Source organism: Setaria viridis, chromosome 2 (genome assembly GCF_005286985.2).
Source record: "Setaria viridis chromosome 2, Setaria_viridis_v4.0, whole genome shotgun sequence".
Taxonomy (NCBI): Eukaryota; Viridiplantae; Streptophyta; class Magnoliopsida; order Poales; family Poaceae; genus Setaria; species Setaria viridis.
In genome coordinates, this window is record NC_048264.2 from 37,940,067 (window position 1) to 37,954,628 (window position 14,562).

Below are 14,562 nucleotides of genomic sequence, written 5' to 3' on the forward strand. Positions count from 1 at the left end.
CCACCTTGATGTAAAAACAATAGTTGAGCCACTCATCGTCCCATCTGTTTTTCTGTGCCATAGAAAGCTCGACCCTAAAAATTTTCTTGCTTTCATTCTTCCTCCGAGTCGTAAACGTGCAACAGCCGAATTGCGTCTCAAACAACCCCTCCTCCTTATCAAACTCAATTCTCTTTTTATGAACATGAAGCTCGAAGAGCCTCGCAAAGTCATCAACATCAATTGTGCCTCTGAACGTGCGCTCGATCCAGTAAAACTTAGAAAGTGCCACGAAGGAGTTAGGAGTAAGCTGATGAAGCTTAGCACCATATTTGTCTAAGATCTGAGGCAACATTTTGTCACAAGGAATCGACACATTAGGCGCAGAAGTAATTGTTGGCTCATCTCTCCTTCGATGCTCGAGGGTGACATTTTTAATAGAACGATCCTTTGTCGCGGGTTCAGCCCGTCGGAGTCGACCCTCGCCCATGAGGGGCTACTGTTGGGGATCGATAAAAAACTAAACACCCTCGAGCGCCGTTTGTGGGTAAAAACTCTCTAACCTCGCAAGTTCTTGACCAAGGAATAAAACTTAGTTAGCCTCGCAACTTCTTATGTAAACTATTCTGGTAGTGAAACTCGCAACTTCGCATCTTCTTTGTTACTTTGAGGACTCGAAACTGGCAACTGTTAGCTATGACTAAACTCCAATTGAGCTAACCCTCGAGTGTTCGAAGTCAATCTCGAACATTGAGTTTTCACTTTTTTTACTCTTTACTCAGGAACAGAATGTAAAAGGAGACTTAGCGAGGTTATAAGTTCTCGGAGCAGCAAAAGGAACCAGGTACCTAAAGGTTGGACAACTATCTCGGGCCGGGAGTGGAGACGCGAGGCTGGAAGAGCGATCTAATGCAAGGATAAAGTCCTGAGGTTGGAAGGTTAGAGGCGTGAGAAACGTGACCACGTGGAGGAATTCAATTTGTACACGTTACCCCCAATGACTTTATGTACGGCATATACTAGGAATGTAGTGGTTGAGGAAGGATATTTTTAGAATGTGAAGTGGCTCATGAGATACTATAAAAGGAACCCTACCCATTATAAAGAGAGAACTTTCTAGTGTTATCTCTTTTCTTTAACGATCTGTTTGGTATCAATTTTTTTTAAACCAACAGCCACCCTGTGGTTATGGCTGCTGTCGCTGTCCTTGAGCTTGCAGATGGACGGCGCGGAGCCTTGCTCCGGTTGTTGCTGTCCGGCTGCTGATTGCTGTTTCTGCAGGAGAAGATGCTCCTGAGCGCTAATCTGTAGGATGGGCTCTCCGGCTCCCTGCAGTGGCTGCTCTGCTTTCTCGTCGTCCTGTAACCACCACTGCCGTTTTATTCCTTCTCCGACTTCTTGCTCATCAGTTTCTTCTTCATGGCGGCGCCGGTGGAAGTACTACTCTTGACCATTGTGGAGCTACCTAGCTTGCTTGCTTGCTCGACTTATCTTTATCTGCAACTCCTGGATGAGCTCTTATGCTGGCTAGCTACAGTTAATCTAATTTAATCAGTGGGTTAATAGCAGTTAGCAATGGCTAGGAGTTGTGCGAATTTGTGTGAACAATGAACTACTATTTGAAACAATATCAAATATGTGCGTGCATATGTGTTGTTGTTTAAAAAAAAAAGGCACCCAGCTGCTTGTTTTGGCTTCCCCTGTGTTGGCTATCTGACGCAAAAAGTAGACAGCGGCAAAGGAGCTGTGGCAAGAACTGAGTTGGCGCGCAGAGGAAAAAAAAGAGCGGCAACAGAGCAGCAGCGGTGGGGAGTTGGCAGTAACAAAAGAAGGGTAGCATGGCCATTTATTTTCAACAACTACCATTTAACTAAGGGATCCAAACAACCCAGCTAAAGTTCAGTTAGGTATGGGTTAATTTCGAAGAAAATTCTCTGCAGTGCCGCACGGTGTGCATGGTGCGACACCGCCCAGACGACGGCCATGCATCCTGCGGGACGATCGCGCGCCCGCTCGTCAAGCCGTCCGTCAAGCCGTCCGTCAAGCCGTTTCCGCGATGCAAGCGATCGAACGAAGCCTGAGCCGATTCTGTCGAGATTAGCTTGTGCTGACCGGTTACAATCAAACTAAATAAGGAGCCGTCCATCTTAATCATATCTCGGTGACGACGCCGCGGAGCTACCGGGCCGGAGTTGGTGCTGGAGACGACGACACGATAGCGCCGGCACCACAACGACACCGTGATGCTGCTGAGAGGGCGCCCCCGATGGCCAAGGCGAGACGACGCCGCGCGCGTGGCTACCCCGAGGTTTCCGGCGGCAACACAACGTTCCTGCCGCAGCCAACATGCGAGAGCCACGAGGTTTACATACGCCAAGATGACGACCGTGACGGCGCGAGGTTGCCGGAGGCCGCAAGAAGATGGCGGCGCCGTAAGGCTGCCATGCGCCAAGACGACAACGGCGCTGCGACGCTCTGGAGGCGTCAGATGTCTAACTCAAGACGGTGGCCAAGAACGCACGTCCGTGCTGGATAAGAAGAACCGGCGTACGTATCAGGACATGCAAAGCAAGAAAGAACGTTCGTGCAGGCCACGCATGCACGTTCGTGCACACGTGCTGTATGAACTGAAGATAGCAACACGAAAGCCTTTGGCAGACGGCGCTTCCCCGGCCTCCCTCTAGCAGATGGTGCTTCCCTGCAGTCCGCTTGAGGACCCTCTGACGACCAAGCCACTGTGACGTCCACTCGGCTCCAGCGACACGGTCATGTATCCTCGACGAATCGGCTCTGGTTTCGTTCGATCGCTTGCATCGCGGAAACGGCTTGACGAGCGGGCGCGCGATCGTCCCGCAGGACGCGTGGCCGTCGTCTGGGCGGTGTCGCACCAGGCGTCCTGTTAAACATGTGTTAATGAAGGAGAAAATAGTAAAAAAGTTAAGCCATTCCAACGTTTGTGCCGACTGCTGAGTCTTGAGAAGAGCCTGCATTGGTCGCTCGATCAGCCCATCCAAAGAAGATGACCCCAGCGGTTTTCATCATCGTTTCGATAATCAGTTTGGCACTTGGCAGGGCTGTTCCCTTGCGTTCAATGCTATTCAGGGCTCCGGCCGCGCGGGGCGCGACCTGCCGGCCCCTCGGCGCCGGGCCGCCGCCCGCTGGCATTGGCGGCGCTCCGAACGACGGCGTTGTTCTCTTCCTATTGGTACTGGTGGCGCTCAGTGATTGCTCCAGCCGGTGGGGGCGGGGCTATCGTTGGCCGGAGCCGCCATAGGCCATAGCCTGCCATGGCGGGTTCACGGCGGCGCTGGCGGGTTGCAGCTCACCACGGGCGTTGCCGTGGGCTCAGATGGGTCTCGACCGGGTGCTTTGCGGCCTGCGAGATGGACTTTTGTGCGGTCGCCGCAACTGACGACGCGCATATGCTGACTGCTGAGGTTCCTCTGCAGTAGAGGAGGCTCTTCCGATGTTAGAGGATCTGATTCCTCCCTTACTGGCAAGAGGAGACGCCGCCGCGGGATGAGATCCTCTGACATTGCTCTCTCTACCCTTGAGTTATTGCCATGCGAGTCCAAATGCAGCGGTCCTGCATAGTAATGACTCGAAGGTAGAGATTGAAAGTTTGAGGATTTTTTTTTCGCCGCCGCTCCCCCATCCAACGCCGACCCACGGTTACCAGGTTCGATATGCTCTTTCACCATTTCACCGTCCTGTACTTCCTCTCGGGAAGTCTTCCCAAGTCCATGACTGATTGAAGTAACTAATTGCGATCGGAGACGGAGGCATAGATGTAGTGTGCTCTACAATAGAGGGCGGAGGAGAACAATTGATTGATTCAACGTTCCTTCTGAATCTGGGTTTAATCTAATCGATTATTCTGGTGTTCCAGATCCGATTGGGGAGAAAGGCCCGGCCTTTTCCTCTTTTGCGCCGGCGGAAACTCACCGGCGCGATGGCAGACGCCGGACGGAAGCGTCAACGTTTCGTCGCCTGCGAACGCCGGGCGCACGGGAGGGACTGGACGTCTCTCCCTTCGGACATTACCAACGTCATCGCCGAGCGGCTGCTGGCGGAGGACGTGGTTGACTACATGAGCTTCCGTGCCGCGTGCGCGCCCTGGCGCGCCTCGACGGCTTTGCCCGCGCGACCCCACGCTACGGGACGTCCGCTTCCGCCCGCGCGGCTGGGTTGCCCTCTGCGACGGTGATGGCGTCCGCCCGGCTGACGGCCGCCAGGTCAACTTCTTCCACACGTCCACCAGCAGGCGCCTCCGCTTTCGCCTGCCGGAGCTCCACGGCCACAGGATCGTCGGGTTCACGGACGGCCTCCTCATCCTGCTCAACAAGGGCACCACCGTTGTCCGTGTCCTGCACCCGTTCACCCGCGCCTTCCTCGACCTCCCTCCCCTTGCCCCCATCTTCCATCTCCTGGTGAAGGACACGTGGTCAAGGGCATGGATGGACGCCGCAGTTTGCTGGTCTTATGCATCCATTGCGGTTGTTGCTTGGTTCCCCAATGTTCCGGTGGTGGTCTATACGAAGCCGACGCATGCACGCTGGCTTGTTATCCACTGAGACCTTAAGCTCTGGACCGCGTTGCCATGCCAAGGCAGGCTATTCGGCATCAGGAAAGGTACCGGCCAGATCGTTCAGGTGTACCCTCGGCACCTGCAGCATCCAGTGGTTGCTTGTGTCCCAAACAATTTTGGCCGTCCCCAGATGTGCAACAGAGGCCGGAAACTATTCCATTTTCTAAAAAAAAAAATGTTGCTCGCTGTCCAGCTCCAGCATCACACCATCGACCGGTGCTTGGAAGGGTGGCAGCCCTCCGCCTTCGCCTTCTTCCTGGTTGATGTACACCAGAGAGCGCTTGTTCCAGTAGTCTTGGTGATATGGCAGTCTTTCTTAGCAAAGATCGTTGCCTGTGCGTTTCGGGCAGGGACCTCCCATCCATCAGTGGCAACTCTGTTTACTTCTCCCTGCCCACTACTGACCCTGTTGTGGTGCATTCACTAAAGCAAGCGGACGTTTCAGCGGACATCTACGTTCTCCCTCATTCGCGACTTCAAGGAGAGGATTCGGCCCTCTGTACGGCCTTTCACCCTGGCTGATCATCTGCTGTCGAATTGCCACCATGTGTCAGTGGTAGGTTCCTGCGATGCACTCCTGCTACCGCACTAACCTATGTGGCAAACTAATCTGTCATATCTGTTCGTGCAGGTCAAAAGGATTTATGTTTCACGAGTACTTTAGCATTCCTCCATCTTGGAAGAAGATATTGAGGAAACTAAATGCACAAGATCACTAAATCCAAGTCCCATTCATGAGTAGGGAGAAAACAGAGGGAATATTGAGGTAAACGAAACACCAAGAAAGTACACTGTACAACCAATGAGCCATCCTTGAACACTAAACTAAGAGAATCACTTCATGAAAATGCATTTTACAATGTAAAGAAAAAAGATAGCAGATTGGTGGAAGCATAATCTTTGAAGGCATATCCAACGAGATGGGGGAATAGAATGATCAGGACATGTACACATCCTAGACTAAACAATATATCCAATCCACTCAAACAGCAAGGAATCTATGCAAATGAAAAAAACACAAATCCAAAATTTGTTTGATCACTTCCATTCGAAATCTGCCTAAGTATTTGTACTCAAGAAAATGCAATCGTTACAACCTTTTTGTGTTATTTTTCTTCTCATTTCCATCTCTTTTTTATGAGTGTAACAAATAGAATACATCATCATTTTAGGTCTTTTCCTATGTGTTGGCACAATACATTAGTACAACGTCATTATAACTAATATGTAAGGTCCTTGCTTCACATTTATTAATTCACAAAAAAAAACAGCTATATGCTTTACAAGTAAGCAGGGGCTAGCTGCCGAAAAGATTGGATGCGTACACCGTATAGTGTCACGTCATCTCAGGTGTTCTATTGTACTGGCGCGGCGTAGGCAGCCTTGCAGTTACTTGGCCGAACTGTAGCGCCGGTCCAACCACTCAGTACACGTATGAAACCTAAATACTGCCTCTGGCAGTCATAAAAAAGGTTATACTCCTACAATACAAACAGTGTTCGCAACCGTCACGAGGAACACTCACTAATCAGCAGGGGACTGCCGTGCTGCCGCTTGGCCACACGGCCACACCCATCTCCGGCCTGCTCATGGACCCGTACGCTGGTGGCGCCCCGAGTGCTGCCGTGCCTTCTTCTCGTGAAACACACGCGACGCGATCGAGCGCGGCCGGCTCGCCCCCTCGGGCGTGGCGCGCGTTCAGGCCGAGGCAGGCAGCCGTGCGCGCGCCGTGCACGGCCAAAAGCCCCGAAGGGCCAAAACCCCTCGCGCGACTGCGCGTCCGGACGCGGCCACTGAAAACCGGCGGCCCGGCGCGCTTCTCGTGCTCTCCCCGCCACGCCACCGTAGGAGCCAAAACGGCAGCGCCGAGCGCGCGGTCTCGTCGCCCCGCTCCGCTCGTCATCCCCTCGAGTCGACTGCTCCGCCACCCCGCGCCGGTCCGATCGCTCTGGTGCGCTCTAGTATCATCCGACGCCGCGGTCGATGGAGTTTACCGCCAGGGCTCGGGTGGACCCGCGCCCGCCGGCCGCCGCCGGCTCCCTCCCCGTCCGCAATCGGCGGGTGGGCGGCGGAGCGATCGGGATCGGCTGGCCCCGCCGCGCCGCGGCCCCGAAGCTCTCTCTGCCTCCCGCCGTCGCGAGACGAGCGGTCTCCGCGGCGGGAGGAGGCCACCTGCTTCCCAGGCGCGTCGTCGTTCGCTCAGCGGGCGGCGGCGATGGCGGGTTCCGCGGCGAGGACGCCGAGGGCGACCGGCCGTCTCCGGCACGTGCGTCCCCGCCGGATGCCGCGGAGGGTGCAGCTTCTGAACGGTGAGTCCGTAACCCGGGCGATTCCAGAGCTGGACTGCTTGTGCGTTTTGCCTCTAGCGTGCCGACTCGTCCAGTGATGCCTTTGCTTATTTTGTGCGTGATTATTTCGTCCTCAGAAATTCAGTTGGGGATCATCCTGGAGGAATTAGGAGAGAGCTCATGAATTTGGCTGTACCTGCTATAGTTGGGCAAGCAATCGATCCTGTGGCACAGTTACTGGAGACTGCATATATTGGTCGCCTAGGTAAATTTCCCCTCCGCATCAGTTACGAATAGGGCTTTCTCCTCGGCTGGATCATTTTTTAGTGGATGCTTGAATTCTATATTACATGAATCGAAATGAACTCATCAATTTCATTATCTAGTACTTTTATTGGTGTTTGTCTCAAGTCTGACCTCTAAATTTGGTAGGTCCTGTGGAGTTGGCTTCAGCTGCCGTTGGCGTGTCAGTATTTAACATCATATCAAAGCTCTTCAACATACCCCTCCTAAGCATCACAACTTCATTCGTAGCTGAAGATGTTTCAAAACATGATTCTTCACAGCCTGCTTCAGGTACATATGACAATGGGTTGTTATGTCCTTAAGGAACATACATTATTTAAGATTTGAAGCTAACTTTTTGTGCTGATAAACACAAGGAAATATATCTAGCGAGATTGGAGAAAGAAAGAGGCTGCCGTCCATATCTTCTGCTTTACTCCTGGCAGCTGCAATTGGTGTCATCGAAGCCTCGGCTTTGATTCTGGGGTCTGGAATACTCCTCAACATTATGGGTGTCTCCCAAGTATGCTCAAATCTCATATATTCCAATGGCAAAGTGATGTATAATCGGATGTTTTTCACATTCTATTTTCCATTGTAAGTTTGTATTGTAATGACTAAGTAGGAATGTAGGATCCAGAAATATTTATCCTAGCACCTCCGAATGCTATAGCTCATTTTTTCTTCACTTTTCTCCTTGTGAATACAAAAAAATACCGTGGTATGCGATGAAGAAAATTAATCGCATTAAATTCCAGACTTCATTTCAGTAGAGCCTTGATGCAGTCTTTATTTTCTTTGGTAGGCATCTTCTATGCACAATCCAGCAAGGTTATTTCTTTCTGTAAGAGCACTTGGTGCTCCTGCTGTTGTAGTTTCTTTGGCTATTCAAGGTGTATTTCGTGGACTGAAAGATACAAAAACACCTCTACTATACAGTGGTAAGTCTTGGATCTTCATAAGCTTAGTGTGTTGTATCTTCTAGATTGGTCTGATTGTACACCACCTTGTATGATTGCAACAGTATATGTGTTACTAAGAAGCATATTTTCCATTTCCGGAACCATATACAATTTAAGTTTTCTACATCACAATTCACGGATGTTCTGAGTTTTATGAGCTTCATTGAAAGCTTGTGAAATCTAAAAAATTTGTGGCATGCTGACACTCTACTTTTTTGTTTTTTGCTCATTAATCTATCAATGTATTGTTGAATTTGTAATACATCTTCAGGTTTGGGCAACATCTCAGCTGTGGTTCTACTTCCCTTTTTTGTGTATTCCCTGAAACTTGGATTAACTGGAGCTGCACTTGCTACTATTGCTTCACAGTATGTCCTATGCTGTGTTCAGCTATACATGCAGACACAATCGCACAAAACACAATTGCTGGATTTCACAGTACACATAATTTATCATTTATAGTGCTCTTAATAATGTTGTTATCTTGATATGTCCAGATATCTTGGTATGTTCCTACTTCTCTGGTCTTTAAGCAGAAGAGCAGTTCTACTGCCACCAAAAATCGAAGACCTAGAGTTTGTTGGGTACATCAAATCTGGTGAGTTAAGTTATTGCTTTAATCCGCATATACTATGATAAATCTTCAGATTAGTTAATGTCTTATTAGGCGTGTCCAATCTTTCACTAGAATATAGGTCTTTAATCATGAGCGTTCATTTTGCAACTCTACTATTGTGGGTTACATGATATGAACTCTTTAGTAGCATAACTTTACCCACTGAATGCAAGTGTGAGCTCTTCTCAAATTTTTCTAGGTGGCATGCTGTTAGGGAGAACCCTTTCAGTTCTGATAACAATGACCCTTGGGACTGCAATGGCTGCTAGGCAAGGTGCACTAGCTATGGCCGCTCATCAAATATGTCTGCAAGTATGGCTGGCAGTATCGTTACTTTCGGATGCATTGGCTGTTTCTGCACAGGTCAGCTCTTTTTAGTTATGTATTTCTTTTTGTATTTTGTTAACACTGCCTATTTCGAATAACATCACAAATATTTCTCTCAGTTCACTATGTTTTCTGCAAACTTGAGCAACCTATCCTTCTCAATGAAAACTACAGCTTGATCTATGAGATTTAAAGTTCTGAACAAATGTTGCAAGTTAGCCTGCTTGTATTAGCTTAAGCATTAGTTTAAAGCATCTGCAGACTTAGAAGTGCTGCTGAAACTCTTTAGAATTGGCATTTTATGTACAGCTTGAGATGTCAAATTGCATCCTGCCTGCTCATTTTTTATGAGTTTGTGAACGACATAATCCCTCTCTACTGAGTGCACTCAATTTATTTTATACTTATTTCAGGCGTTGATTGCAAGTTCGTTTGCTAAACTTGACTATGAAAAGGTGAAGGAGGTCACATCCTATGTATTAAAGGTTATATCCTATACTATGTAGCCTATATTAAGTTATTTTTGCTGCTAATTTGTATAAGGATATAGGTAGAAAATAACATTTATCATGTAGCTTGTTCTGAGAACTTACAAATGAATTTTATTTCTCAGACAGGAGTGATTGTTGGTATTGCTTTAGCAGTTCTTCTGTCTGCCTCTTTTGGTAGACTTGCAGAAGTATTCTCAAAAGATCCCATGGTTATACAAATTGTGAGGAGTGGTGTTTTGGTATGATCTCTTTATTTGTGGTACTTTGATAAGATATATTCAATCTCTGTCGCACTATTTTTTACTCATTACTGTTTTTGTTTATGAAGTTTGTTAGTGCTAGCCAGCCAATCAATGCCCTAGCTTTTATCTTCGATGGACTTCATTACGGCGTCTCAGACTTCTCATACTCAGCTTTCTCCATGGTATGTGCATAAAACAACTTATGTCATTTTGACCATGCAACTATTGCTGTTGCTTCTGTATACAGTGCTGTTTTCCTTTCTGCAGTGATTTATTAATCTCTCTTGGGTCCACAGATGGTAGTCGGAGCACTGTCCTCTTTATATTTGTTGTACGCTCCACAAGTTTTTGGCCTTCCTGGTGTTTGGGCTGGCCTGGTTCTTTTCATGAGTTTGCGAATGACTGCTGGATTTATGAGGTAACCTTTTTCTCAGTGACTTTTCCCTGCATGTTTTGGGGAGGAACTGGATATTGTTGGTGGAAAAAACTCTTTTAATCATGAAGTTGACTTTTATTTGAGAAGTATGATCGTCTCTTATGCACTACTCCATAAAGGTTGCAAAATTTAGTTGAGTTTACGTTTTCTTGATCAATGATTCTGGTCTTCCTAATATTTTTTTTTCATAAATTGATCTTCTGTGTCATTCATTGCTCACAAGCCACAAGCCTAATAGATGAAAACCCTGTTCTCTAGTAATCAATCTTTGCCTTTATTACTGCATTGATGAAGTGCAGAACTGATGATGATAACCAGTGATTAAATTGCCAGATGCTTTGTTAAAACAATTTGCATTTGGTCAGTTGTAACATGTGCCTTACTTACTTCACAGATTGGGATGGAGAGCAGGACCATGGTGGTTTTTGCACCAGAAAGAACCTAGATACAAGTTAGTGAAAAATGTAGCTTCCATTTTTTCATGTAGCAATAGTATTTGTTGTGATACTTGCATCTTTAGCCTACCAGATGGTAGGATGGTTGCTAAGATATAAAGTGTTCAACTGTTATATGCAGGTTACATTCAAGAAAATGTTGATCACAGGAGCTGATTAGCCTAATGGCGAGATTAGGATGCAGAAGGGGACTTATGAAAGGCGCATTATGATTTCAAAACATATTTACTTAGCATTATGTTGACTTCTGTGTATGTTTCCAACCATTAGGTAGTTTTGGAACTTAAAGTTCAAGAGTAAAGGTACATTGGACAAAGTTCACTTGTAGGTCTCACATAGATGATGAGTGTTCAGTATTATCTTTTATCTTCTCTGTGCTTGAATTTGAAAAATGTACATAGAACATTGCAGACTTATTTTAAATAGATCTGGTAGATTCAAACCTTACAGTCCATACACCAGACAAGTTTTGCTTGTAGGTTTCACATTGCTGATAGTAGTTCATTACCTCTCCTGCCTGAAATTAAAAATGGATACAGAAGATTGTGGAAATATTCTCCTATACTGATAGTAACAGTAATTTTTTGAAGATAAAGCCCTTCTAAATTGTCCGTACAGCCATGAACGTAATAACTGTGGGCTCTTCATCATTCCTTATGAATACTCACTAAGAAGCAACTACCTTCAGTAGAGACCTGCATAATCAGCAGGTCCATATGGCTGGAACCATTCGGCCAGGAACCCTTTCTTCCTTTTAGGGTTGCATCCGATGTCTTGGCATAACAGATCATTTAACCATATGTTAACGGTGCTTATGCAGGACCTGCGAAAATATTTCCCGTTGTATATATTCTTGTACTTGGCCCATTCTGCTACACTCTTTTCCATGCATGTTATGCTTGGCAATTTGAACCCACCAGCCAGGAAATGGGCTACCCAATTGGCCATCCTCTCTGAGGCATATATGTTAGTAAGGCTCTCAGAGTACCCAACTATTGCCAACTGAGGAATCCGGGGATGGATGCATTCTCTGTAATCATAAGAATTTCATAAATGAGATTACTAAATCCAACATACAGTCTTTAACAAGTATACTGTTAACAGCACATATATTTTTCCTTCTAACTTCATATCTTGAATTTATTAAGCTTGTCTTATCTTCGTCCACCAAAGTCAAAGATACCTACTGTTATGGTCGTTATGCTCTCTACGAAAAAAATAAGAAGACTTTTCAAAAGCTATTAAGTAGGATGAGCAAAGGATGCATGTTTCTTAATTACTGTAAAGAGATCACTTTCGTAGAAATCTTGTGATAGTGCACTACATGTTTGTTTGTTTACTGAACTACTATATGTTATATGGCCTTCTTAGAAAAAACCTCTGTGATGTGGCTTCCTACTTCACCACTGAATTATTATTTCATTGATTATTCCATTATTTTTTCTTGTTAAAACTGTTAGCTGGTAAGTGGTACACTAGTTTCGTAGAGCAAATGTTCTCCCTGTCCCTTTCAGTTATGCTATGAAATGTAATTTGATGGGCACCTTAAATGTGGACTAAAAAATTGTACAAGGTGTACCGGTATAGAGGAGCTACTGTATCCGGTGATCCTGCCACTATCTTTCTACACCAATTTGCTGTGAAGATGTCCCTAAGCTTCTGATCTCCTCTGAATCCTGTTGCTAGAATCACAATATCACTTTTTATGCTTTCCTTCTTGTCTTGCAGGATTATTCCATCATTAGAGAAGTTGAATGCCTTGGATTTCTTGAGAATGATGCTGCCATCGTCAACCCTGTCATAGAACCCTTCTGGCAGCATTGCAATTGAGCACGAGGACATAGCAAAGGAGAAGCTGTAGTCAGGTACCATCCCATGCTTTTGTAAGGGAATGCTCCACTTGAAGTAAGTTTCAATCACTTTTGAGATCGCCCATCGCTGAAACAACAGATAAACTTTCATCTTTCAGGATTCTGCAGCTTATTGTCTGAATGTGTCTTCATTTGAAAATATATTCTTACTTACCAAGGGAGATAGTGCAGTAGCCAACATATAACGTAGAAATCCTTCACCAGGTTTGTGAAGTAGCAGCTGTGAGATGCGATTTAGATAGAAGTAACTGAGGTCAACTCCCCATATGCTAGACTTGTGGACCAGCCAGTGCTTTGTTCTATATATGATGGTGCATGGCTGATCTGCACCTGCATTGAAATTGAAGACTCAATGTAGTAGAATTACTATTTCTAGTTATTGAGGCACTAATTCTGTACTCACCATTCACCTTGGCAACTTCTGCAGCAATGTCAAATGCTGATTTTCCAGAGCCAACTATCGTGACATGCTTCCCCTTAACAAAATGAGCAACATTATCCATGTAAGAATAGTCCAGTGAGTGCAATATTTTGCCCTTGAACAACTCAGGCCCATTTGCTGGAAATTCTGGGATATTTGGGGTTCCACTATGCCTTCCAATGCACAGGATGAGAAAATCCACCTGAAGAACCTGTGACGGGAGATTGCACAAAAAGTGTTGTAGTATGGTATCCAAGTTTGTTCCATATGTTAGATAAAAATTTAGTAGCAGTGTATCTGGATTGTTTTTTCTATGGAATTTCAGTCTCACCAGTTCTCTTCCTATGCACCAATATAAGGTTGATACATAGGACAAAAAAAATATCAATCTGAACTCTCTGAACGTAGGTAATGTCAATGGAATATACTTACCTGAGTGTCACCAACTTTCAAGTCTTTCACTGTGATGCGCCAACCTCCATCCTTCCCAGTTCCGAATGCTGTCCCATTCCCAGACCATTGCTTCCAGCTCATTATCTCTTCCTCAGTCGCACCAAGATACTCAACACCAAGCACCTGGCTATTGAACTTGATGTACTTTAGGAGTTGAAATTTGCAAGCATATGACCTTATATACTCCATGACCTTGTAGTGGCTGGGGTACGTCTCCGTCACACTCTCTGGCCAAGCCATATCTGAGAACCGGAATGCTGTCGTTGGCGCTTGAAGCCTTGTCGACTCCAAGGTATGTGCCCACACTCCACCGATGCTTCCATCAGCCTCAAACACCACTGGACTAAACCCCTTGTCGAGCGCATGCTTGCAGGCTGCTAGGCCGCTCACACCTGCACCAACAATTCCCACCCTATTCCTCTCCATGCTCTTGCTCTGCTTCTTGGAAGGGAGGGAGTAGTGCTTCTTGGAAGGGAGGGAAGAGGGAGGAGGGAGGAGGGAGGGGAGTCTGTTCTGTGTCCTTTATACAACGTTCACGTTTGGTTCTTTAGATAAGTTAGATTTTTTGAGCTGTTGGATCTTTACATATGGAGCCAAAGGCCGAACCACCACCACTTGCCAGGTTGTTTGGTTGTTTCAGGGTTTATTCCTGTCAGCCTACTTGCTGTCGGTTGTCTTTTGTGTTCAGTCTTCAGTGCCTCAGTGCCCGGAAATCCATGCAGAAAATCTGATGGGTGACTTTTTAAGTAATTGTTTGTTATAGGCCCCTTTCAAATTTAGCCCTTGTTTACTTCACCCTCAACTCCCAACTTTGGCACTATGCAAAAAGAAGATTCCCCATCACATCAAACTTGCGGTGCATGCATGGAGTACTAAGTGTAGACGAAATTAAAAACTAATTGCACAGTTTTGTTGTACTTTGCGAGACGAATCTTTTGAGCCTAATTAGTCAATGTTTGGACAATAATTCACAAATACAAACGAAACGCTACAGTGTGCTACAGTGCTGTAACAATAATTTGGCACCTCCCAACTTTGGCAAGGCCTTAAATACCTACCAACACAGCATCCAAGGTTAGCTAGTGAATACTATCTTGGGCTGTTGAGGTTGATGTACTGATGTGATGTTACACACATTGTATTGCAAC

General features: G+C 46.3%; 2 protein-coding genes across 3 annotated transcripts; one reads left to right on the forward strand and one right to left on the reverse strand.

Annotated features, from left to right (window-relative positions):
* Positions 1-6,400: 6,400 nt before the first annotated feature.
* Positions 6,401-11,118, forward strand: LOC117845511 (protein DETOXIFICATION 45, chloroplastic). The gene is made up of 14 exons (XM_034726569.2): positions 6,401-6,876; positions 6,993-7,120; positions 7,288-7,431; positions 7,518-7,663; positions 7,946-8,081; positions 8,374-8,470; positions 8,600-8,700; positions 8,918-9,081; positions 9,459-9,530; positions 9,659-9,775; positions 9,865-9,960; positions 10,075-10,196; positions 10,609-10,665; positions 10,791-11,118. Exons 1-14 carry the CDS (start codon positions 6,551-6,553, stop codon positions 10,810-10,812), a joined length of 1,728 nt encoding a protein of 575 aa, XP_034582460.1. The 5' UTR covers positions 6,401-6,550; the 3' UTR covers positions 10,813-11,118.
* LOC117845513 (probable flavin-containing monooxygenase 1) lies at positions 11,064-13,946 on the reverse strand. 2 transcript variants are annotated; one of them, XM_034726571.2, is made up of 5 exons: positions 13,394-13,946; positions 12,944-13,172; positions 12,695-12,864; positions 12,249-12,607; positions 11,064-11,699 (listed from the first exon to the last, which is right to left on the reverse strand). In XM_034726571.2, the coding sequence occupies exons 1-5, from the start codon at positions 13,838-13,840 to the stop codon at positions 11,354-11,356; spliced, it is 1,551 nt and encodes a 516-aa protein (XP_034582462.1). In that variant the 5' UTR covers positions 13,841-13,946; the 3' UTR covers positions 11,064-11,353. The 2 variants fall into 2 exon arrangements, with proteins under 2 accessions (XP_034582462.1, XP_034582461.1); XM_034726570.2 differs by having other exon boundaries at positions 12,695-12,870; positions 13,394-13,944.
* Positions 13,947-14,562: the final 616 nt, after the last annotated feature.